Here is a 27,801-nt window from a genome sequence, read left to right as displayed (position 1 = left end):
TTGTGGGAACATAGTAAATTTATTTTTCATTTTGACTTTTCACAATGCCACACATTCACAGAACAGTCACTCAAATCAACTATTTTCTCGACGCCATTAACAATACATGAAAAGGCAAAAGATCTTATCTTCTGCACAAACCTAAACATGGCTTGACTTAAAAAAACACTGCAAAACAGACGATATTTACACAAGAGGTTTTACCTCAATAAAGCTATTTTTAAAACAAAGCACAGATTTGTGTACTTAGACATCTCTGTGGTCCTTATGAATAGTAAGTGAAACTCTTTGCAGAGCTCGAAGCAGTTCATTAGAGCTGAAATGCAAGTATTCACACAGTAAAGTTGTACTGCAGTTGGACAGTAAGACTAGATTCATTTTGTCAAGGAAAAGCACATAGACAACTATTGTACTGACTACAGGAAATGCAAAGAAGTTTTTGATGAACGTTTCATTTAAAACTTCTGTGAAAGTGTTTGTTTCTCCAATAGCAGGTCTGCAAATCTCTGCTGGAGCTCCTTCTCTCTGTCTTGTTGTCTCTGAACGTCCTCTCTCAGTGCCTGGATATTAAACACAAACACAATGATGACAGTATCCATAATGCTTGGGTTCTGGAAGTAAAAATTACATTCATTTTCTCCATAAAGAAATACATAATTTATATAAAAGTTTATTAATTTTTAATCATATTAATTAATATGTTTACTATAAAAGTTTATGCATTTTCTCAATAAAGAAATATATTTTTACTATAAAAGTGTATGCATTTTCTCCAAAAAGTATATTTTTACTATTAAAGTTTATGCATTTTCTCCAAAAAGTAGTATATTTTTACTATTAAAGTTTATGCATTTTCTCCAAAAAGTAGTATATTTTTACTATTAACGTTTATGCATTTTCTCCAAAAAGAAGTATATTTTTACTATAAAAGTTTATGCATTTTCTCCAAAAAGTAGTATATTTTTACTATAAAAGTTTATGCATTTTCTCCAAAAAGTAGTACATTTGTACTATAAAAGTTTATGCATTTTCTCCAAAAAAGAAGTATATTTTTACTATAAAAGTTTATGCATTTTCTCAATAAAGAAATATATTTTTACTATAAAAGTTTATGCATTCTCAATAAAATATATTTTTACTATAAAAGTTTATGCATTTTCTCAATAAAGTATATTTTTACTATAAAAGTGTATGCATTTTCTCCAAAAAGAAATATAATTTTTACTATAAAAGTTTATGCATTTTCTCCATAAATAATTCTATTTTTTACTACAAAAGTTTATGCATTTTCTCCATAAAGAAATATATTTTTACTTATTTTTAAATATATTTAAAATACATTTTATGGATAAAATGCATAAACTTTTATAAGTTTATGCATTTTCTCCATAAATAAACATTTTTTTAAATATAAAAATCTATACATTTTCTTCATAAAATGTATTTTTTACTATAAAAGTTTATGCATTTTCTCCATAAAGAAATATGTTTTTTTAATATAAAAGTTTATGCATTTTCTCCATAAAGAAATATTTTTTTAATATAAAAGTTTATGCATTTTCTCCATAAAGAAATATTTTTTTTAATATAAAAGTTTATGCATTTTCTCCATAAAGAAATATTTTTTTTAATATAAAAGTTTATGAATTGTCTCCATAAAGAAATATATTTTTTTACTATAAAAGTTATGCATTCAAGACACCATGACCCCGTGTTTATGTAGAAGCAACAAGTCATACCAAAATGAGCTTGGCAGCAGCTTATGAATTAAAAAAAAAGTTGAAAGTTGAAATTCTAGGTTCTTAATGTAAACGTAGCATCATGGATCACAGCAAAGAGAGTAAAGCCATGTACTGTTGCTCACCTCCTGTCTCCGTGGAATGGCATGATCTTCCTGTTTCTTGAGCTCCTGAAAGGTGTGGAGCTCCACATTAGCCTGTTCCACTTGATCCCAAAGTTCACTAAGTTGTTTGAGCAGACCCATGGCCCGAGACTGATACCCGCCCAGCAGAATCTTCATCTTCTTCTCCATTTTAGCTGCTCGTTTGGCCTCTGTGGTCATGTGACCTCGGTTGATCTGTCACGACACACAAAGATAAAGGAATTTGATTTTAAATCAACATAGAATGGCATTCGCAACCCATTTTAATTCCATAATGTGACTTGTGTCTGAGTTAAACAAGATATTCAAGGAGGGACTTTCAGGAGGGTGAACTCGAACCCTTATTACCTGCATGAGCACCATGGCTCAATATGCCGTGCAAAAACCGCAAAGCTACAGCTTTGACAGGGGATCCTTATAACAGATTAATGCCAGGTTTACTCAAATGGGCTGCAGTTTAATCTCTGCATTAAAATTCAAACAAGCCATTGAGATTCTGGATTTAAATATGTTTTCTTGTCAAGTTAGAATGGGAGGTCTGAGAAAGGCCAGGATTCAATTTTGCCTTTAGACGCTGGCACCACGAAACATTGAAACCACTGCTAACGTAAGCCATTTACAGACATTCAATTTCGCAATAACCTGGGATATGTAAAAGAGCAGCAAATTCTATGCACACTTATGAGCTGGACACAGAAATAATAAACCTTCAACGTCAACACAGCCCTCAGAAACACACACAATCTCTTTGGTCTTTAACAAATCATTATGTAATTAGAATGGATCTGTTTTTTATTCTACTGTTGTGTGTTTTCCAGTAAGTGTCCTGCTGTATTGAGCAAGCTCAAAATGGGCATCTCTGGGTAGAACATCCTCAAGATGAGCCGAAACAATGAAAGATCACTGAAAACAGGGCTGAACTCACAGACAACAGCAGTACACCATTCAACCAATTGGACACTTAAAGAAAAATATATATTAAAATATATAAATAAAAGAATATTCCAATAAAAAAAAATAAATAAAAAAAATAATAATAATATATATATATATATATATATATATATATATATATACACACACACACACACACAATTGAAAAGTTTAAAAATAATTGTAATTATTTTTAAGTATAAAAATATAACAAATTATCATTTTTAAATTATATCTATATATAATTATAAACGAAATAATTACATTTTAAAAACAACACAACTGAACAATAAATCAATATATCATTTTGTATTAATATTATTATACATTTTACTTATTTACTATGATTTTTATGTATTTTATTTACATATTTGAATCATAAAATTAATTATTATAATTTAGACATTTACTTTTTCATCTACTGAATTATAATTTTTATATACAACACAATTATACAGTTAAAGATATGTACAATTTTAACAATTCTTTAATAACTAACTACATAATTATACACATTTATAACTATAATTAACTATACATAATTATACACATGTAATTGTGATTTATACATTTTAGTAAAAAAAAACAATTACACAAGAATTGAAAAATTAAAAAATATTTTAATAAAATCTACTTAAAATAAAATACATAAACATTTGAAGTATTTTATTATTATTTAATTTACTTCATTATTATACTGAAAAAAGTATTTATATAAATATGTATAACACTATTACATACACACACACACACACACACACACACACACACATATATATATATATATACACACACACACACACACACACTATATGGCCAGAAGTTTGTGGACACCCCCTTCTAATTAACGAATTTGGTTTCTCCATTAAATCCAGTAAAGAAAAATCTTAATGTTTCTTTATGTAATGCTTGGGCTTTGTGTGCTTCCAAATTTGTGGTAACTGTTTGGGGATAGCCCTTTTCTGTTCCAGCAAGACAATGCCCCTGTGAACAAAGTGAGGTCCATAAAGAAATGGTTTACTGTGTCTGGCGTGGAAGAAATTGACTGAACCCCACTGATCACTTTTGGGGTGAACTGGAACAGCAACTGTAAGTCAGGCCCCATCGACCATCATCAGTTCCTGACCTCACTGATAGCCTTGTGTCTGAATGAGAGCAAATCCCTGCAGCCATGTTACTACATACAGTATAGTGGAAAGCCTTCCCAAAAGAGTGGAAGCTGTTATTACAGCAAAGGGGGAAATTGATGCCTAAGGTTTTGAAATCAAATGTTCATCAAGCACATATGGTGTCCACAAACTTTTGGCCATATAGTGTGTATATATATATATATATACATATATACAGTTGTGCTCAAAAGTTTGCGTACCCTGGCAGAAATTATGAAATTTTGGCATTGATTTTGAAAATATTACTGATCATGCAAAAAAAACTGTCTTTTATTTAAGGATAGTGATCATATGAAGCCATTTATTATCACATAGTTGTTTGGCTCCTTTTTAAATCATAATGATAACAGAAATCACCCAAATGGCCCTGATCAAAAGTTTACATACCCTTGAATGTTTGGCCTTGTTACAGACACACAAGGTGACACACACAGGTTTAAATGGCAATTAAAGGTTAATTTCCCACACCTGTGGCTTTTTAAATTGCAATTAGTGTCTGTGTATAAATAGTCAATGAGTTTGTTAACTCTCACGTGGATGCACTGAGCAGGCTAGATACTGAGCCATGGGGAGCAGAAAAGAACTGTCTGTGGTTCTTTCAAGGAGCACAATACGACGATACTTGAACAAAAATGAGCTGCATGATCGAGTTGCCAGAAAGAAGCCTTTACTGCGCCAATGCCACAAAAAAGCCCGGTTACAATATGGCCGACAACACCTTGACATGCCTCACAGCTTCTGGCACACTGTAATTTGGAGTGACGAGACCAAAATAGAGTTTTATGGTCACAACCATAAGCGCTAGGTTTGGAGAGGGGTCAACAAGTACTGTGTTCCTTGAAACAACCACACCGTCTTTTTCCAGAGCAGCCTGTATTTCTCCTGAGGTTACCTGTGGGTTTTTCTTTGTATCCCGAACAATTCTTCTGGCAGTTGTGGCTGAAATCTTTCTTGGTCTACCTGACCTTGGTTTGGTATCAAGAGATCCCTGAATTTTCCACTTCTTAATAAGTGACTGAACAGTACTGACTGGCATTTTCAAGGCTTTGGATATATTTTTACATCCTTTTCCATCTTCAAGGTTCCATTACCTTGTTACGCAGGTCTTTTGACAGTTCTTTTCTGCTCCCCATGGCTCAGTATCTAGCCTGCTCAGTGCATCCACGTGAGAGTTAACAAACTCATTGACTATTTATACACAGACACTAATTGCAATTTAAAAAGCCACAGGTGTGGGAAATTAACCTTTAATTGCCATTTAAACCTGTGTGTGTCACCCTGTGTGTCTGTAACAAGGCCAAACATTCAAGGGTATGTAAACTTTTAATCAGGGCCATTTGGGTGATTTCTGTTACCATTATGATTTAAAAAGGAGCCAAACAACTATGTGATAATAAATGGCTTCATATGATCACTATCCTTAAATAAAAGACAGTTTTTTTGCATGATCAGTCATATTTTCAAAATCAATGCCAAAATTCTACAATTTCTGTGCAAACTTTTGAGCACAACTGTATCTATAGTATAACCTTTATTAATATTATGATTAAAATATTTTAAAAAATTCAATTGTGTTGTCGATATATTAAATGTATATTTTAATTTTATCATACAGACAATACATTTATTTACTTATCTGTTTAAAGCCCTACTAATTCATCACTTAGATGCTTTTATCCAAAGTGCCATACAGCAGACTTTTAACAGGTTCAATCCGAATGGTTCAAATCTTTCGGCATTTAATCCTACAACCTTTTGGTTACCAAATCAAATTTTTATCAGTTTATGCATGGGCCCTGCCGCAGACACAGAGAGCTCTCTCTCTCTCTCTGAAACCCTGCAGTAGAACTACAGCGGAGGTCTCTGCTCATAAATGTGCTCTACAGATGCTGCCTACATAAATCCCACTGATTCTCTGAATGAGAGCCATGCAGCACAGTTTCTCTCTTCCTGCAGGAACACAAACTGCCCCACGTCTCCAAACGTGCTGCTGTGTGAATAGACTCCAAGTTTCCACCACACGTTCTCAGCCAAGACATATGAAACAAATGCAGTCTTTATAAGTCTTGATCAACTAAAACAGTGCACATGTGCCAGTCCGGTAACTACAGGCAACGAGCCGTCTTGCAGTGGCGATTATTTTTGGTTTCTTTAAACCAAGCATTTAAGATTCATCCTTGAATCAGTTAAAACAGAATTAGACTTAATTACAAGGTTTACATAGTGAATGAATTTTAAGAGACCCAAGAATGGATTAGTATCAAGTCTCTCATACAAAAGCTGAGGGAGTGGCAATACAATAAAAGACATCAATGCTAAATAACGTCCATGCATGTATTTTAGTAACAGTGTCTGGACTGAAAGCCTGAACAAAACTTGTAAAGTGTTCTACGCCGCTAGCAGTCAGACAGCACCATCTGCTGGCCTGAAATGGAGATTACAATATGACGTTGCTGAGGTTTACCTCCAGTTTCTTCTCCAGGGATTCGATCCTGTCCTTCTTGCTTGCCAGATTGGCACGGGTGTAGCGGCTCTGACCGGGCAGGAACAGGACCTGACTGTAACACTCCTCCCACACCTGGTTATAAGCCTCCATAGAAAGATCTCCATGTCCCATTCCATGTTTCACAACCTCCATCTCCTGCCCAAGCAGCTCTCCAGCCTGTCAGAGACACACATCTTTTTTTTTTTCCATACAATGAAAGTGAATGGTGACTGAGGCTGACAATGGTCAGGTACAGACAGAATCTGCTCCTGTGGAATATTTGCCATTCACAATATTTGTCTATTCAATTTGTTTATCAATTGCATTTTGAAAGAGTTTTATATAGATTTTGGCTAAATTAGTCACATTTTTGTATATATTTAGGCAGATTTGATCATGCTTTAAGCTACCAACCAATATGAGTGTAAAACTTTCCATTTTTACATCTACAGATCCAAATCAACAAACTGACGCTGTTAGCTGACTTCATCAAGATTTTAGGTTGTATAGGGGAAAGTGTATATTAGGGCTGTCACTTTGATTGTGACATTTGGCTGACGATTAATTGTCAAACAGATAATTGCGATTATTATGATTAACTGTCTCTTTTAGGGCTTTCACGAATAATTGTCTTTTAAATCGTTATATTTCATGTGTGCGTCATACGCCTTTTACATATTTAACTACAAAAATATAAATCAAATAATAAAATAGGGATATATGATTTCCTTTTAAAGGAATATTCTGGGTTCAGTAAACCTTAAGCTCATTCGACAGCATTTGTGTCATAATGTTGATTACCACAAATTAATTTCGACTCGTCCCAAGGTTTTAAAGCAGAAATGTGAAGATTACAATTTTATAAAAGCACTTACATTAATTCTTCTGTTAAAACTTGAGCTGTATATAGTTGTTTTTATGGTCATTTTAGGGTTTACGGCATTACGTCATCATAACAACGAAGTTGCAAATTGGCTATAACAGTGAGTATTTGAATGTTTACAGATTGGCCCCCATTGACTTCTATTGTAAGTGTCTCGCTGTAACACTGATTTGTGCTTTTTTTTTTTAAAGAAAAGGAGGGACGAGTCAAAATGAATTTTTGTTGTAATCAACATTATACCACAAATGCTGTCGATTGAGCTTAACTTGTATTGAACCTGGAACATTCCTTTAAGGCTTTAAAAACTTATGACTGACATGAAAATAAAAGCTTTTAATATCAAAATATTTCTAAATACTTAAAATATGTCTCTCTTTGGACTCCAGCCAGGTCTCCTAAGCAACCAAATTGGCCCGGTTGCTAGGGAGGGTAGAGTCACATGGGGTAACCTCCTCGTGGTCGCTATAATGTGGTTCTCGCTCTCGGTGGGGCGCGTGGTGAGTTGTGCGTGGATGCCGCAGAGAATAGCGTGAAGCCTCCACACGCGCTATGTCTCCGCGGTAACGCGCTCAACAAGCCACGTGATAAGATGCGCGGATTGACGGTCTCAAACGCGGAGGCAACTGGGATTCGTCCTCCGCCACTCGGATTGAGGCGAGTCACTACGCCACCACGAGGACTTAGAGCGCATTGGGAATTGGGCATTCCAAATTGGGGATTTAAAAAAAAAAAAAAAAAAAAAAAAGTCTCTTTTTGGTCAACTTTAGTTTTGGTCAATTTTACATTTACACTGTTGTTGTTGGAACACATTTTATTTTATTTTTTATTAAAACTGTAATATATTTTTTATTGAATTTATTTGATATAAGATTATATTATGTTATGCAATAGTACAAATTTTCTGTCATCATTTCTTCACTTCACACGTTATTTGAATGCTCTTTGATTAAACCCACAAGCCATTGTTTCGCATAAAGCAAAACCATTAAGATTTCATTACATCATTTTATCACTCCACAGAAATAGAGTAAACGGGCATCTCCTCCTCTGTGTCATTAACACTGCGTGTATGAACCCGCTATGACCAGACTCTGTTGGAGCCCTAGGCAAGATTTTAGATTTGAATTATCCATCAGTGTTTTTAAAATTCGCTAAAAGACGGAGAATTTTCAGTTACTACAGCCTCTGAGCGTTTTCCATTTTGCGTGGATAACTTTGACCTGACCTCTATATAGTATAAGTGAAGATGCATTTGAGTGTAAGATATAAACGCATTTCAGCTCAAGACTATCCAGATATGAAACGCATGTTAATACAAGGTGTAAATGGGACCTGGCCACCATTTATTTCAGGGTTTTCACCCATTTATAATCACCTCTTTGCAGTACACTTTAATAGTTATTTTTTAATGTAGTACTTCAGTAAATGAGCTAATGAAATTTGCATGTTTTGTAATTAAATAAAAATTGGTTAAAAATAAAATAATAGTCTGATCAATTGAATGCCACGTTGCGGTCACTTCTTGACATGAAATAAATCTGCAGCGTCCAAGTGGGTTTCACTATAGCCAATCGTTCGAGAGAGCAGACCTTTCTAAGCTCCTCCTCTGTGATCTTGTTGTAGGGTGTTTTCTCCAGATATGCAACGTGTTCTGCGTTGTTGGAGCTGGATCCTACTCCTTTAACCTTCTTGGCCTGAGCGTCAGAGATGGGGTGATGCAGACAATCGTAATGGATCATGGTGATCATCTCTTTTTTTATCATCTCCTCGGCCTGCTGTAGTTCTGTTAGAGGAGGCTCCACATTATGAGGCCGCAGGATCGTCTCATTTACCTGAACATAAACAGACACGTCAGCCACATCACACACAACACTCATAACAATAATGCTTAACAACTTGAAGACAACAAAATCAAAACTGAAATCAAAGATTCATCGGTGCAGGTTACTTCGTTCATACTGAACTTTCTTCACCTCTTGATTCGGATTACCTGTGCGTTTTGTTATTAGTAATTAATAATAGTAAAAAAGGTCTTCAGTTTTGTCATGGAAGTCTAAATCCAAAACATGAAATTGGACAAAGTAATTGTTTTTATTGTTATTTTAATTTCTGACAAATGTGTTTCATTGCAATAAAATGTTTACAAATAAGTACTTTTTTTTTTTTTTTTTTTTTTGAGCAACTCAAATAGTCAAATTACAAAAAAAAAAAAAAAAAAAAAAAAAAAACCTCTTTCTTTACTTTGGACATCGTTGCAAGTCAAAATGAGCTTTTGTAATTTTAGTAGATTTTAGTAGATTTAAAATAAAAAATGTAATACAAATATGTATATCATGAGAGATTTTTATAAATAAATATTTTGTGTTGTCTTTAAAGAGAAATATTTTAATAATAACTGTATACATATTTATAACCATAATTATCTATGCATTTGTAAATTAATCATACAGACAACATTTGTACCAAATGTACCAACTCAAATATTCTTGTTACTCCTTTACATGTCTCTGATCACTACTTTGTTCAATTCAACATGACTCTCCCATCTACATTAAAACAGACTCCACCTTTGGATTCCTTTAGCCGTAACCTCCGTTCTCTTTCACCCTCTCGCCTTTCCACTGCTGTCTCTACCTCTCTTCCCACACGAAATGTATTTACCACATTTAATGTAAACACTGCCATGGACACACTAAGCTCTACTTTAACAACCTATCTAGACAACATCTGTCCTATCTCCTCTAGGCCAGCACGTGCTACACCACCCAGCCCCTGGTTCTCTGACGTCCTTCGTGAACGTCGGACTGACCTCAGGGCAGCTGAGTGGAGATGGCGGAAATCTAAAGATCCAGCAGATCTAGGTAAATATCAGTCTCTGCTTGCAACTTTTTCAGATAACGTTAAATCTGCAAAAACCTCCTACTACCAGAACAAGAGCAACAGCACCACAGACACTCGCAGCTTGTTTAGAACATTCAACACATTTCTCTGTCCTCCCCCTTCTCCGCCTGACACATCACTGACAGCAGATGTCTTTGCCACATTTTTTACTAATAAGGTTACAACCATCAGCAATACATTCTCAGCACCACACCCTGTCAAACACATGTCTCCTGTATGCAACTCTTCTGTCTCCATGTTCTCTCCTCTGACTGACACTGAGGTCTCTAAACTCCTCCTCTCCAACCACCCCACCACCTGTTCCCTTGACCCCATTCCTTCTCACCTTCTCCAGGCCATCTCTCCGTCCATCCTACCTGCACTCACACACATAATTAACACATCTCTACTTACAGGCACTTTTCCCACTACATTCAAGCAGGCTCAAGTAACCCCGCTGCTGAAGAAACCCGCACTTAACCCCACACAAATAGAACACTACAGACCAGTCTCACTCATCCCATACATGGTGAAAACACTTGAAAGGGCAGTTTTCAATCAGATCTATGCCTATCTCTCACAGAACAAGCTGCTGGATGACAATCAGTCAGGTTTCAAAAGTGGACACTCCACCAAGACTGCCCTGCTGTCTGTCACTGAGTCGCTGAAACAGGTGAAAGCTGAATCCAGATCATCCGTACTGATTCTACTGGACCTTTCTGCAGCCTTTGACATAGTCAACCATCAGGTCTTACTCTCTACCCTCTCTTTGCTGGGCATCACAGGAACTGTGCTTGACTGGTTTAATTCCAATCTCTCAGGTAGGTCCTTCAAGGTAGCCTGGAGAGGTGACACATCAGCTACTTACTGGGGTACCTCAGGGATCAGTGCTTGGGCCACTTCTCTTCTCTATAAACACAACATCACTGGGACCCATCATTCAGGCACATGGTTTCTCTTACCACTGCTATGCTGATGACACGCAATTCTACTTGTCTTTCCAGCCCAACGACACCACAGTGACTGCTCGAATTTCTGCCTGCCTGGCAGACATCTCGGCCTGGATGAAGGAGCCCCACCTGCAGCTCAACCAAGCCAAGACCGAACTCCTTGTCTTTCCAGCGAACTCTGCTGTTGAACACAACATCACCGTGCAGCTGGGTGCAACTACAGTAACGCCTTCCAAATCAGTCAGAAATCTAGGGGTAACCATCGACAACAGACTAAATTTCACAGACCACATATCAAAGACCGCAAGATCATGTAGATTTACACTCTACAGCATCAGGAAGATAAGACCCTTCCTCTCTGAACATGCCACACAACCGCTTGTTCAGTCACTTGTCATAACAAGACTGGACTACTGTAACGCTCTCATTGCAGGCCTCTCTGCATGTGCAGTTAGACCCCTGCAAATGATCCAGAATGCAGCAGCACGTCTGGTCTTTAATGAACCAAAGAGAGCGCATGTTACACCACTCGTCTCTCTCCACTGGCTGCCGGTTGATGCACGTATCAAATTCAAGGCTCTGATGCTGGCATACAGAACAGTCACTGGGTCTGCTCCAGCATACCTAAAACCATTTCTGCAGAGCTATGCGCCCACTAGAAGCCTGCGGTCGGCTAAGGAACGTCGCCTTGTTGTACCAACACAAAGAGGCACCAAAACACTTTCCCAGACTTTCAGCTTCATCGTACCACACTGGTGGAACGACCTTCCCAACTCCATCCGTGAAGCTGACTCACTCTCTGTCTTCAGAAAATGACTAAAAACACATCTTTTCCATGAGCACTTAACCAGTCATTAAAAAAAAAATAAAAAAAATAAAAAATCCTGTTGCACTTTATTCTGTTTGAATACTGTTATGATTCTAGTGAAACTTTGTAATACGGCACTTTTCATACCATTGTCTCCTTAAGATGATTCACTTATGTTTTCCTCTTTTGTAAGTCGCTTTGGATAAAAGCGTCTGCCAAATGAATAAATGTAAATGTAAAAACATTTATTTTAATCAAAAATTAATTATGATTATACATTTGACTTATTTATTGTTTTCACCATTATTTTACAGATAATAATCGCTTTTGAAATAAACGTAATAAAAATTTGTATATCATGTGTGTGTATGTGTGTAAATAAATAAATATATATATATATATATATATATATATATATATATATATATATATATATATATATACACACACACACACACACAATATTTTTTCCATCAACCAATTTAAAAATATATTATATACAATTTTGCTTTCATCAAATACATCACATTATTTAAAATAAATACAGTTAGCGTTGTCTTCAAAGAGAAATGTTTTAAATATTTAAATAATAAATTACTACATATTTATAACTTTAATTAGACATAATTATTCATATGTAATTGTAATTTAATTATACAGACAACAATTTAAAAATTAAAAATTATTTTTATGATTGCAAATTTGACTTATTTTATTCACTTTATTATTATACAGACAAAGGATAATCACTTTTGAAATCATTTTTGAAATAAAAATGTATGCTATAAAACTTTTTATTTTTTTTAAATATCAAGATGCAATTTTTCCTATTTCCTCTATATATTCTGCTTCATTTGGGAATACATCACATTATTTAAAATAAATACAGTTTGTGTTGTCTTTACAAAGAAACGGTATGTTGCTGTTCGTGACCGTTTTGATTGGGTTAGACTGCGAGTAGTATGGACGTAACTGACGCATGTTCTCACCTCTGAAGGTCTTGGTAAATCTCTCTGAACTGCTGTGTGTCTCTGACGCAGCTCTTTTTCTCTCTCGGCATCTCTGATAGCCTGTAAAAATATCACACAAGATTAATATTACACACAAGACAAAATACAACACTCTGGATCTTTAGAGACTGTTCCATGAACATCAATGAACGAGTTTCATTAACCGTATTTGCATCTGACAGATCAGGGTGTTTGATTATCCGACCTGTTTTTGTAGTTCTATCTTGGCTGCGTCTTCCACAAAACTCTCATCAACCTCGGCTTCCTCCAGTTCCTTCTCTGCGTTTTCAGGAAGAACGATCTCAAAATCATTCTTGGGCAACGGCAAAGATATCAGCCCCAGTCTGAGCTGCTCACGGGACTCTCTTTGCTGAAAAACACTTAGAAGCTTAGAATTCAAAAACCCTTTTCCATGCCACTGATTTAAAACCACAACTGCATTGCTGCACTATAGCATGTTTTGCTTGGTGTTAGAAACACAGAAACAATGTAGTCATATAGTAGGTGCCATGAGATGATAAAGACAATGTTTTTTTGTTATCGCAAACAAATGGTAGCCCATTACTGCAGGTGTAACACACCAAGTGTTTAGCATATGATGGGTCACTGTAATCCACGCCACCTTCCTCTGTGTTGATGTTGAGTTTGTCCCGCAGCGGGGTCCTGCCAGGAGTCACGCCCACTGAAGGTTTGGGTGTCATTCCACTGTGAGGGGTCATACCATCTGCTCCATGACTGGGAGTTCTGGAAAAACCATATTCATTATGTCCCTATTCACACAGCAGACGCAGAGAGTGCATTAGAAGTGTGCGTTGTGGGTACCTGAAGGGTGTAGACAGCACCGTGTTGGGGGTCTGCACCACCTGTCTCTGTGGGGTAACACCTGAGAAATCGCTCTCATGGAGGGGGGTGTTGAGTCCCCCTTTCAGAGGGGTGTCCACGTTCGTAAGTGCCATCAGGTTCTGAGCTTCCTTTGGGTTGAATCAACCAAATTACGATTTTAAAAACAAACCTTAGTGACAGATGAGGACAAGAATATAAATAACAACCTAGTGTTCGTTCGACCACAATGACAGTTTGAAATGAAATACATGAAATTGTAAATAAAACCTGTAGGATCTTGTCCTGTGCGGCGGGTGTTCTGGGTGTGCGCAGGGCCATGGAGTTATTGGTCACGTTATACTCCGACAGAAGAGCGCTGGAGGCGGAGTTTGTGATTCCAGACTCCTCAGCGGTCTGACGGGCGACTTCACTGGCCTGACCCAGTTTCACCACCTCCTCCAGTTCAGCATCAGAGATCTGAAATAAAGACAGAACAATAATGCAGATTATACAACATAAACCAGAAAACAACAGGATTGACAAGTGAGAAGGATTGGGTTGTGTCAATTCAATGTTTACAACATACCAAAATGTATTAGTTATTATGCTCTCTATATATTAGAGATCATTTTGCCTGTCAAATCTGATTGGATGAGCCATGAAGCCACTGAAAACGCTTGCTGGTAAATGCATATTGTGAGTACACATTAAATGCATTCTAAATTAATATGGTAAACTGATATAAGCACTTCTGGTCGACCAGTGTAGAAACATTAAAACATGGTTGCACACCAATGGTAATGTCCAGATTAATATCAACATCCAACATGAACATCAAACATATGCACCATTTATAGTGCATTCATAAAGTATTCAGACCCCTTAATTTTCTTTAATTTTTTTTTCAAAGCCATTTTCAGGTCTCTCCAGAGATGGTCGATTGGGTTCAAGTCCAAGCTCTGGCTGGGCCACTCAAGGACATTCACAGATTTGTCCGGTATTTCATTATTTGGACGTTTTGTTGGACATTTTAGTCGGAGGAGTTGCGGTGCTGTACAAGCGCGCTGAAAGACGCAAGAGAGGGAAGTAAGCCAGCGCTGTCAAACTGCGTCAACGCGGCTTCCGAACCGCGCTTCCAAGCATACATCTAGCGAATCTCCGCTTTCTTCCTAACAAAACGGACAAACTACTTCTCCTAACCCTAACAAATAAGGACTTCGCTAACTCTGCTGCTCTGTGCTTCACGGAAACCTGGCTGAGTGAAACCATTCTGGACAGCGCGCTACATCTGCCGGGCTTTCAGCTGTTCAGAGCGGATCGCGGAGTTAACGGGGAAAACGAGAGGTGGTTGAACATGCTTTTACATCAATGAAAGTTGGTGTACAGATGTAACAGCGTTGAAGAGGATGTGCTGCCCTAATTTAGAAGTGCTCTTCCTCAATTGTAAGCCTTTATACTCGCCACGGGAGTTTTCCTCGTTTATTCTGGTGAGTGTTCATATTCCTCCACAAGCGTGTGTGAGCACAGCGCTGCAAAAGTTGGCTGATCAGATCACAGACACGGAGCAACAACACTCGGACTCACTTATTATTATTCTTGGGGATTTTAACAAAGCAAACCTCACACGTGAACTTCCCAAATACAAACAGCACATTACATGCCCAACCAGAGACAGGAACATACCGGATCACTGCTACACAACAATAAAGGATGCATATCGCTCTGTCCCTAGAGCAGCTTTGGGACTCTCTGATCACTGTTTGGTTCATCTTCTTCCGACCTACAGACAGAAACTAAAATCAGCTAAACCTGTAGTAAAGACTATAAAAAGATGGACCAATGAAGCAGAGCTGGAACTACAAGCCTGCTTTGACTGCACTAATTGGAGCTGCAGACACCAATCTGGACGAGCTCACAGATACTGTGATATCATAGATCAGTTTCTGTGAGGATATGTGCATTCCTACTAGGACTTATTTAATGGTCAACAATGACAAACCATGGTTTACAGCAAAACTCAGGCAGCTTCGTCAGGCCAAAGAGGATGCTTACAGAAGTGGGGATAAAATCTTGTATAATCAGGCCAAAAACAGACTGACAAAGGAGACTGCATCAAAGCATATCACATTGAAATAAGTATTCAGACCCTTAACTCAGCACTTAGCTTAAGCACCGTTGGCAGCGATTACATCCTCAAGTCTTTTTTAGGTATCTCTGCAGATCCTCTCAAGCTCTGTCAGGTTGGATGGGGACCATCAGTGGACAGCCATTTTCAGGTATCTCCAGAGATGTTCGATTGGGTTAAAGTCCGGGCTCTGGCTGGGCCACTCAAGGACATTCACAGAGTTGTCCGGTATTTGATTATTCGGACATTTAATCAATGTAGTTTGTCTGTTACAGCACCGCAGCTCCTCTGACTAAAATGTCCAACAAAACATCCGAATAATCAAATACGGGTAAAAACATTATCTGGTGTTTGCTGCCGAATATTTAACAGTTCGTCTCTGGTGAAACTGATCGAAAAGACATGACTAAACACAGGACAAACAAACAAAAACAGCAAAAGAACTGGAGCGCACCACACCGAGGTGGCCATCTGTGGCGCCATCGTAGATCGAAATGAAGGGGACAAAATACTTTATGAATGCACAGTATAATGATCTTCGATCCTTATTTTAATGGGAAACTGTACAGACTACAAGCATCTATGTCTCGTCTCGCTGTTTATTTCAGCGTCTCTAAGGAAAGTCGTGTAAAGTTACTAGAACTTAAAAATGCGTCACAAGACATCTGCATTATCAGGGTTCCCACTCTTTTCAAGGCACAATTTTCAAGAAATGTGTGTCACACGGTTATTGGAGGGTTATTTATTTAAAATTATGTATTCGACAGTTTAATTAAATTTCATAATCAAAAAGCTGTCTAATCAAATGAATTAGTTAAAACTTTAATAGAATTAATCCAATTACATTTTCAACATAACATTGCATTATTTTTAACAAATTAAGTGTTTTTCTACAAAACCTCACAGCGCAATCCGAAACAACACTGGAGATATTATATTTGTCAAATGAGGTGCTGCACAACAGAACATCACAGATGTGAGATACTGCTTTAATACATTATTATTATTAAATTGCAATAAACATAATCTTTCCCCCCATTTCATGCATCCATTTAAATCAAGCTGTTATTTTGGCATTTCTGTGTGTTTTTGATGGTAGTTTCGCACCTATGGATAACCAATTTGCTACAAGAGTGATTATTAAACCCCAAAAATCTGTGATTTAATTAAATAAATATATAGTCTGCATGTGCTCCACACTTCATAGCCCTCCGCTCTCTGTCATCTACTACAGAGTGCACGTGATGCTCATGATGAGGTGTTTTCAGCGTGCAAGCGGCCGCTTCACACATTCATTTTGAAGCACACAGCACATGCAGATTATATATTTATTTAATTAAATAGCAGTCTTTTGCAGTTTAATAATCACACTTGGACAAATTGAGATTTTAATTAGATTAATTAAGCATTCAAATTTGTCAAATTCTGTGACATTCTGATTCCATCCATGTTTTCTGCATCGTGGAAATCAAAGAGCTCTACGTGGGGTGGTGTAAGCATTGAATTATTGAAAATGAATTTACATACCAAGGTGTAAAGGCTGCATCACCACACTACCACCGAATTAATGCAAATTAGTTTTCAAAAATAAAAAATTGAGGCCCAACCGTTGTTGTTGTCTAAAGTTGAAAACTCAAATGTTTGTGTACACATCTGTTGCCGCCATTGTGAAAAAGCAACTAAATTCGTACATTTTCTAAAGAAAATGCGAGTAGTGCTTAGGGTTGGGTCCAAGAACTGGTTCCATATTTTATTTTATTTTTCTACTTAATACTTAAAGAAATGGTTCCATTTATGGTTCTCAAATGTGTTCTTCCGCCAGTGCGGATAAAACACTGTCCTAAAATAAACACCCAAGAATAAGCAAACTGGTTCCATTTTTAAAAAATACCCGTACCGAGTGATGTTCATGACTTTCGGTTCTGTCAACGGTTGATGAACATGCATTCTTCCACCGTTCTAAAATACGTTATTTCCAGCGCTACGATTCAGTGTGAAATATACAGCGAGACCAGTGTAGTCCTTTCGTCATGTTCGACTCTAAATGAACCAAGAATTGTTTCTGTTTTGTGTACTTAAATCATACTTAAATTGAAGTGAGACTAAAATCAGAAGAATTACTGGATGGTTGTTTATATGACAATGAGTTTTTAAAGAATTAATGGTATTTTAGCAAAGAAATTAAAAACATAATTATGTGTAAACACCTACTGCTAGAATCTGTTCTGTTCAAATATAAAAAGATCTCATGGATTTGATGACCTCATTCCATACATATAATCTTAAAACAACTTTCTAAGGGGCAGTACATTAAATCTAAATTGCATTTATTATTTCCAAACATTTATTTATCAAAAGTACTAAACGAATCGTTAAGAAACCATAATCGTTGGGGGCCTGGGTAGCTCAGCGAGTATTGACGCTGACTACCACCCCTGGAGTCATGAGTTTGAATCCAGGGCGTGCTGAGTGACTCCAGCCAGGTCTCCTAAGCAACCAAATTGGCCCGGTTGCTAGGGAGGGTAGAGTCACATGGGGTAACCTCCTTGTGGTCGTGATTAGTGGTTCTCGCTCTCAGTGGGGCGTGTGGTAAGTTGTGCGTGGATCGCGGAGAGTAGCATGAGCCTCCACATGCTGCGAGTCTCCGCGGTGTCATGCACGAGTCACGTGATAAGATGCACGGATTGACGGTCTCAGAAGCGGAGGCAACTGAGACTTGTCCTCCGCCACCCGGATTGAGGTAACCGCGCCACCACGAGGACCTACTAAGTAGTAGGAACTGGGCATTCCAAATTGGGAGAAAAGAAACAAAAAATGAAACCATAATCATTGAATTCCTTACGATTCCACTCCCTACTAAAAATAAGCCACAATATGCCATGGGTCACAGAGGTTTTACCACGGTGGTATGGTTTGTGCCGTGGTCTGACCTGTGGTGCCGGCAGCACCAGTTTGCTTCTCTTCTTCGTGAACTCAGACACTCCACTGGTCTGTAGAATCGCTGAGGGCAGATCCGACTCCTTCTTCTTCTTGATCTTCTGTCGGTCCTTCTTACGTTCATGATCCTCTTTCTCACTGAACAGGACAAAACAGAAGACGAGTGATCAAAAGATGCCCATCCAGGACAGCTCAAGAGTTTAGTAGGGCTGAGTTTCATATATGAATCACAGGCGCTCAAAAACTCACTTTCGGAGTTCTCCATCCAGATGCTGCTGGCGTAGTCGTTTGAAGTCGGGTTCCAGAGGATCATACTGCTCCATGGACGTATCATAGAAGCCCTGTGCAGGTTTCTTCTCAAAGGGGATCTCAGCATTGTAGTCGACACCTCTTTTCTTCTTGCGTTTCTTCTGGATGTCGATGCCCGCAGCTCGCAGCTCCCTGCGCTTTTGAAGTGCAGCCAGACGACTTGAGAACACAACACAGGGGAAAACGGTAATTAACACCTGTGATAAAACCTTAAAGAGTGTTTTCTGTGATCAGCACTGTAAGAACTCATTAAGATACAGCCGATGGCACTTTCTGAGATCACAAAATCAATTGCAAAACATTGGAAGCAATTTTCCATTTCTAGAAGGCTGCTGCAAATGTTTATGTCCTGAAAAACATCACATAAGATCATGTCTTACCGAGCTTCCTCCAGTTGTTTCTCTCTGGCTTTTCGCTTTGCCTTCTTGCCTTGTGTGTTGGCCAATCGAGCCCTGGCTTCAGACAGCATCTCCAACTCATCTTCACACAGAAGGTTATCATCAATGTCAAGCATTATTCCAATCCACTGAAATGCAATTATAAAAAAACAGTGTTTTCTAATTCACGAAAAATGAAGTTGATCTGAAACACCTTCATCCATGTCAACAGGGTCAGGTCTGGCTGGTTTGGTCTCAGGGTTTGGGTCAATCTCCCCCGGTTTTAGCTTGCGAGGGTCATCACCCGCGTCATCTTCATTCTCTCTCTGGGCGGCTTTATCACTGCGGTCAAGTATCAAGAGTTAAGCTTGAATTTATTCTTTATGTGCACACAGGTTCATGCATTAAATGTACCATAATGCTTGAAACAGCATTTGCAACTCAATTAACTTCCGCAATGTGGTGAATTTCTTAATTTAAAAAGAGAGTGTATTCAGAGTGAAACAATGTATGAGAGTAGTGTTGTTACGGTACCAAGATTTCAATAGTCGATACCGATACCAGTGAAATTTCACGGTTCTCGATACCAATTTCGATACCACAGCAAAAATATGCTAATATGATACTGTGCTATTGAACACATAAATTTAGTTATTTTTAATAATGTAATAATTATTTTAATAATTATTATTAATACAAGGGGTCTGGGTAGCTCAGCGAGTATTGATGCTGACTACCACCCCTGGAGTCACGAGTTCGAATTCAGGGCGTGCAGAGTGACTCCAGCCAGGTCTCCTAAGCAACCAAATTGGCCCAGTTGCTAGGAAGGGTAGAGTCACATGGGGTAACCTCCTCGTGGTCGTGATTAGTGGTTCTCGCTCTCAATGGGGCGTGTGGTAAGTTGTGCGTGGATCGTGGAGAGTAGCATGAGCCTCCACATGCTGTGAGTCTCCGCGGTGTCATGCACAATGAGTCACGTGATAAGATGCGCGGATTGACGGTCTCAGAAGCAGAGGCAACTGAGACTTGTCCTCCGCCACCCGGATTGAGGTGAGTAACCGCGCCACCACAAGGATCTACTAAGTAGTGGGAATTGGGCATTCCAAATTGGGAGAAAAGTGGATAAAATATATATATATAATTTTTTTCCAGAACATTTTTAAATGTTAAAGTTTAATTTAATCATCAAAATGGTGTCTAGTCAATTAATTCTTAAAACATTTAATAAGTGAAAATAGAACTTAACATGTCATTGCATTTTATTTTATTTATTTTTTGCCAAAATTGTATTCAAGAGCTGTCTTGCTTGTGATAACTTGATTAATTATTGTTATTATTATTACAGAGAATATTACATTTTACTATACAGTTGTAATATTTTATTTAATTTTTTATTTAATTTCAAGTATCTAGCTTTTATTTTGAATCATACTTTTATTATGACGTGTGCTTTTTGCCGGAAGCTTCACTTTTCCGGACAAACAGTTTGCGACAGGGCCCAATGTGATCACTGAAGACTTAAGTCACATCTGAAATCTCATCTGTTTACACTATCCTTTGAGTCTGACAAAAGAAATTTAGTGCACAGTTTTTGAGTGTTTGTGTTTTAGATTACTGATGTCTGTGTATGTGGTAATTTTGAAATGTTATGTTTTAAATGTTATTACTGTGAAGCACTTTGGTCAACTCTGTTGTTTTAAATGCTATATAAATAAAGTTGAGTTGAGATTAAAGCGCATATGCTGTGATTTAAATATATAAATATATAAATATATAGTTTACATGTGCTTCGTGGTTCACAGTAGATTAGTGCTCTGCTTTGTCATCTGATAAAACGTGAAAGATTCTCAATGTCTGTGGAGTTTCCAGAGTATGAGCGGTCGGATTTATAAATTCATTTAAAGTATGCAGCTCTTCCACACTAAGATTGCAGCATTTAGCAGTTTAATAAATCACACTAGGACATGTCACTTAGATTAATTGTCAATTTCAGTGTATAAGGAGTAACAGAGCATGCATTCAAAATAAGCCTGTGAGCATTTAAAAGCTGTTGTGTGTCAGTCATACTGCACGCTGTCACTGGATAGAATCGGTGCTCGGTAATACCGGTACTGCATAAACACTGGTCTCTTTGCATCTTTTTTATTTTAGTACCGACACTTTTGACAGCACTATATGAGAGATGCTTTTATCCATCAGAAATCAACTGGATCATGGATGTTATTGGTTATTTTCCTGCTTGTGCAGCCTTGGTTGCACACAAAACTAATTCCTTAAATTTGGACAAGTAGTTTTTCTATAGAATGATGCACGTGAATGAATCGACCACAGACATTTTAGTTTTTTTTAATGTAAATAAGGCCAATTTTGATTTCATGTTGTTTTTAAATTAAGCCAACTTACAGCAGATATTCATAATGCTCCAGGCACTGAGCGGCCGTTCGTCCGATGATGGGGGCGATTGTTCTCCATTGAGTGGGCATCAGCTTGGCCAGATGAAGAAGCTTCTCCTCTTCCTCACGAGACCATTCTGTTTTCTTAATGCTGGGGTCCAGCCACTCATACCTGCATTAGACACATCATAAACAACATGCGTCAGACCTGGGATTTCTGTTCAGTAAAATAAACAAGAACAAATCACTCAGGCTGTGTTTACAACCTTGTGAACTGCCTACTTATGATGGCATATCTGGCAGTGTTTCCCCTATATGCAATTTGCAGTGGCGCTGCACCACTGCTGAATTATGAGCACCACTGTTGGGGATTTCACGTTTAATTTAATATTCTTGACGCAACATAATGTTTGCCAGCACCAGTCAGCTGTGTGCTTTCTACACTGTGAAAGGGACCCCACCACACACACAAATACACTTACAGTTACGTCACCGCATAACGTGTCAAACTTGCTTCATTTCAAGTGGCCCGAGAGCTCTTTTCTGAAACGTAGGATGGCAGGGGATCACACCGTTTCACTGAACAATCAGTTAGCATTTTCCTCCTGAATATAAATGAGCCTTCCCCTGTCATCTGTACGTTTTGAAGCGCATTTTGCTCACTTCAAAAGTGGAATGAAACAGCGCTAAACGGGTCAATTATCAACACGGCTTAATCATAGCAGCACAAGGGCAGAGCAGGTGCAGTGCGGACTGGTCTCTACCACAAAGACTATTTTAAGTGCGCTTGTGAACCGGTGAGATGCGTGGCGGGGATTGTTTTTTCCACAGATGTTACTGTTGTTAATATCATAATTTTCATCTGCATCCCAATCTCAAAATCAATGCTGTACAATGCATTTCAATGCACATAACATTAGGGCTGCAACTAATGATTATTTTGATAATCGATTAATCTAACGATTATTAGATTATTTGGCGATTATTGCAACGATTATTCAGCTTGTGCCCGACTTAAAAAGTTGTATTAAACGTGCTTACTAACAATATAGAGGACAAAATCATCTTTTAAAAATACCTCTAAAATACTTTTTATTAAGTTTAATTCAGTAAAAAAAAAAATCACTGCAAAAAATCGTATTGTTATCAAGTGTTTTGGCTTGTTTAAAATTGTCAAAAAATCCTTAAAACAAGATACATTTACTTGAGAAGCAACATATGAGATATTTAGACTTGCTTTAAGAGAATAGATCTTAAATATATGTGTATTTTGTATATAAGTGTATTTTTTCACTTGGTTATATTTCTGTGAGTACAGTAAAGACAAACTATACTTAGATTTAAGATCTATTCTCTTAAAGCAAGTCTAAATATCTTATATGCTGCTTCTCAAGTAAATGTATCTTGTTTTAAGGATTTTTTTGACAATTTTAAATGGAAAACAAGACAAAACAAAAACAAATCAAAAACGTATTTTGTTGCATTGTATAATGGGTCGAAGACTCTCTCACCTTTCTGTTCACTTCCTCGTGGTGACGCGGTTACTCACCTCAATCCGGGTGGTGGAGGACAAGTCTCAGTTGCCTCCGCTTCTGAGATCGTCAATCCGCGCATCTTATCACGTGACTTGTTGTGCATGACACCGCGGAGACTCACAGCATGTGGAAGCTAATGCTACTCTCCGCGATCCACGCACAACTTACCACGCGCCCCATTGAGAGCGAGAACCACTAATCACGACCACGAGGAGGTTACCCCATGTGACTCTACCCTCCCTAGCATCCGGGCCAATTTGGTTGCTTAGGAGACCTGGCTGGAGTCACTCAGCACACCCTAGATTCGAACTCGCGACTCCAGGGGTGATAGTCAGCGTCAATACTCGCTGAGCTACCCAGGCCCCAAACAAACTCTCTCTTATTAATATTTTTTACATGATAAGAAATGCACAGTGACATACATTATGATTCAATAAGTCGTGAGCCATCACGTTACAATCTAGCTGCATTAAGCGTGTGCACTCGAGGGACAAGCGTCCCCGCGACAGAGTGTGCATCAGCCGGGTGCAGTTTCAATCTCTCCCCCTTAGATCGGGACACTGACTGCACAGAGAAATGCCAGTTTTGGAGTTTGTAGTTATTTACATGATCTTCCACGTATTATTTGAACTTTAATAAAGCTATAACGCATTAAATATAACTGCATTAAAGATGTAACACCCCGGTGTTTCCTTTAAAGACCCTCAACACGCAAGATTTGCTTCAGTGGAGTGGCAGCTCCAGCTCCACTTATTCCACAACAAGAGTGCTTCTGCATTTACTTATTTTGTATTTTTGCATTATAATTCCCTCATTCTTTGCGATCTACATCACCTGAATCTGTTTGGAAAGTTTGGAGTGTGTCTGGATTGTGATCTGTGTAATTTTTCCTCTCATCAGTCAGGCGCAAACTGCAGTGCTGCTCTCGCGCATCATCATTAGAGTTTAAAGTGATCTCATGTTACGTTAAATGACATCAAAATGTTTTATTGTCGACGCTGTCGATAACGTCGACTAATCATTTCAGCCCAACATAACATGTAATATTATTTGCATGGGTGCTACCAAAGCAGGTGCTGGTGCCGCATTTTCAACAGGCACAAATAACCCCTGATGTGGCCCAGGCTGAAATTGAGTTTGACACACCTGTTTTAATCTATTCTTTAATCAACATGCGTTAACACGGGTCCGGCATTCACCGCTGCTGAAAGAAATCCTAAGGGAAACACTGTTTGGGCATTATAAGCATGTTTGAATTTCCCAATCATGCCCTAAGATGCTGTCTAGCAAGGCAGCTCACTAGGGATCAAGACACAGCCTAATGCATGGATATAAACTCACCATCTGGCTTTACACTGTTTGGCTGATTTGCGGTGCAGCAGAGAGGCGATTCGAGACCACTGATTTTTGCCATATTTCATCACAGCTGCTTTAAGAATCTCATCCTTTTATTAAAATCACAAAAACAACAAGTATTATTATTGAGATATCATATGCAATTTGCAAGTACAAATAAAGTCCCTCAAATGTAATGAGCTCAAAAAAGCTGCATGCATAATAATTATACAAGAAATCGATACATTGATAGCATGTAACACTGCAGGACATGTTAACTGTCCATATATAAATATAAAGCTGTAATGCAAATACACATTATACTATATTTTGCAAAAGAAATCAAATTAAATGCCACCTTTTATATTACATACTGTATATGCAGTGTTGGATAAGTTACTCTAAAAAAGTAATTACTAACTACTAATTACATCTCCTACAGTGTAATTAGGTTACTGTACTAATTACTCTGTCTGAAAAGTAATTGAAACTGTCAAAATCAAATAAATTATTCATGAACTGGCCAAAGAATTTAAGGGGACGGCGTTAAAATAAAAAACACACATTTTAACATTAGACGTTAAATTTCTATTTTAAATTCACTAATGTTTTATATAGAATTGTTCTATAGTCTATAGAGTATTTAACAAAATTACATCAGAAGTAACTGTAATTAAATTACTTAATTTAAGAGTAATCCCTTACTTTACTTTTTTAATTGAAAAAGTAAATTACAGTAATTAATTACTTAGTAATGCATTACACCAAACGCTGATAATATGTAATTGTGTTAATATTCAAATTTTTGGCTAATATGCCAATTCCATACACAGCTGAAGTCAGAAGTTTACGTACACCTTTGTCAAATACATTTATTCTCACAATTCCTGACATTTAATCATAGAAAACGTTCCCTGTCTTAGGTCAGTTAGGATCACTACTTTATTTTAAGAATGTGAAATGTCAGAATAATAGTAGAGAGAATGATTTATTTCAGCTTTTATTTCTTTCATCACATTCCCAGTGGGTCAGAAGTTTATGTACACTTTGTTAGTATTTGGTAGCATTGCCTTTAAATTGTTTAACTTGGGTCAAATGTTTTGGGTATCCTTCCACAAGCTTCTCACAATAAGCTGCTGGAATGTTGGCCCATTCCTCCAGACAGAACTGGTGTAACTGAGTCAGGTTTGTAGGCCTCCTTGCATACACACGCTTTTTCAGTTCTACCCACAAATTTTCTATCAGATTGAGGTCAGGGCTTTGTGATGCCCACTCCAATTCCTTGACTTTGTTGTCCTTAAGCCATTTTGCCACAACTTTGGAGGTATGCTTGGGGGTCATTGTCCATTTGGAAGACCCATTTGCGACCGAGCTTTAACTTCATGGCTGATGTCTTGAGATGTTGCTTCAATATATCCACATAATTGTCCTTCCTCATGATGCCATCTATTTTGTGACGTGCACCAGTCCCTCCTGCAGCAAAGCACCCCCACAACATGATGCTGCCACCCCCATGCTTCACGGCTGGAATGGTGTTCTTCGGCTTGCAAGCCTCACCCTTTTCCTCCAAACATAACGATGGTCATTATGGCCAAACAGTTCAACTTTTGTTTCATCAGACCAGAGGACATTTCTCCAAAAAGTAAGATCTTTGTCCCCATGTGCACTTGCAAATTGTAGTCTGGCTTTTTAATGGTGGTTTTGGAGCAGTGGCTTCTTCCTTGCTGAGCAGCCTTTCAGGTTATGTCGATATAGGACTCGTTTTACTGTGGATATAGATACTTGTCTACCGGTTTCCTCCAGCATCTTCACAAGGACATTTGCTGTTATTCTGGGATTGATTTGTACTTTTCGCACCAAACTACGTTCATCTCTAGTTGACAGAATGCGTCACCTTCCTGAGCGGTATGATGGCTGCGTGGTCCCATGGTGTTTATACTTGCGTACTATTGTTTGTACAGATGAATGTGGTACCTTCAGGCATTTGGAAATTGCTCCCAAGGATGAACCAGACTTGTGGAGGTTCACAAATTTTTTCCTGAGGTCTTGGCTGATTTCTTTTGATTTTCCCATGATGCCAAGCAAAGAGGCACTGAGTTTGAAGGTAGGCCTTAAAATACATCCACAGGTACACCTCCAAACCAGTACACCTCCAATCAGAAACTAATTGGCTAGTTGTCTAAAGGCTTGACATCATTTTCCAAGCTGCTTAAAGGCACAGTTAACTTAGTGAATGTACATTTCTGACCCACTGGAATTGTGATAAAGTCAATTAAAAGTGAAACAATCTGTCTGTAACAGCTGTTGGAAAAATTACGCGTGTCATTCACAAAGTAGATTTCCTAAACAACTTACCAAAACTATAGTTTGCTCATATTAAATCTGTGGAGTGGTTAAAATAATGACTTCAACCTAAGTGTATGTAAACTTCTGACATCAACTGTAATACAGCATTAAAATATGAAAAAATATCATTCTTTCACAACTTGTAAAAGAACATATGTTCTGTGCAATTAATAATACTATATAAAATTACACAAATTGTGTGAATTTATGTCTATTTTGAGAAACTACAGTAATTTCACTGGTGTTTATATGAATAAAAATCCATTTTTATACATGTAACTGCGGCAGTAGCGAGAGATGAAAACATACAAACAGCTCAACATACAACAATGCATTAAATGCTTTTAAATGATTAAAACACTGATCATTTATGCAGTTTTAATGTTGTAATCGTGTGTGTTTCGTAATCAAACCTCAGTGTTTCTCCACACTCCTCCTTTAATCATAATCCGCGGCATGATGGCGATTTTAAGTCTTCACACACACACACTTCTGTTGGATTCTCAAATAAATGAAATTAAAGTTAGATATTAGAATTAAAGATTGTTTATAGGTTGACACATGAGGAAGAGTAATGGCTGCAGATCGGCTCTTCTTCGACGTCGTGCGCGTTCATGTCTTC

The 27,801-nt window shown here is 37.7% G+C and overlaps 1 protein-coding gene across 1 annotated transcript; it reads right to left on the bottom strand.

Annotated features, from left to right (window-relative positions):
• LOC127410696 (cell division cycle 5-like protein) lies at positions 1-27,801 on the bottom strand. The gene is made up of 16 exons (XM_051645866.1): positions 27,593-27,801; positions 24,840-24,943; positions 21,974-22,135; positions 19,785-19,912; positions 19,574-19,673; positions 19,134-19,352; positions 18,878-19,022; positions 14,111-14,299; positions 13,823-13,971; positions 13,582-13,744; positions 13,206-13,370; positions 12,980-13,060; positions 8,942-9,184; positions 6,449-6,646; positions 1,865-2,077; positions 1-560 (listed from the first exon to the last, which is right to left on the bottom strand). Exons 1-16 carry the CDS (start codon positions 27,635-27,637, stop codon positions 456-458), a joined length of 2,409 nt encoding a protein of 802 aa, XP_051501826.1. The 5' UTR covers positions 27,638-27,801; the 3' UTR covers positions 1-455.

The sequence above is a fragment of the Myxocyprinus asiaticus genome, chromosome 20 (genome assembly GCF_019703515.2).
Source record: "Myxocyprinus asiaticus isolate MX2 ecotype Aquarium Trade chromosome 20, UBuf_Myxa_2, whole genome shotgun sequence".
Taxonomy (NCBI): Eukaryota; Metazoa; Chordata; class Actinopteri; order Cypriniformes; family Catostomidae; genus Myxocyprinus; species Myxocyprinus asiaticus.
The sequence above is the reverse complement of the archived record's forward strand: the minus strand, read 5'-3'. Positions and strand labels throughout refer to the sequence as shown.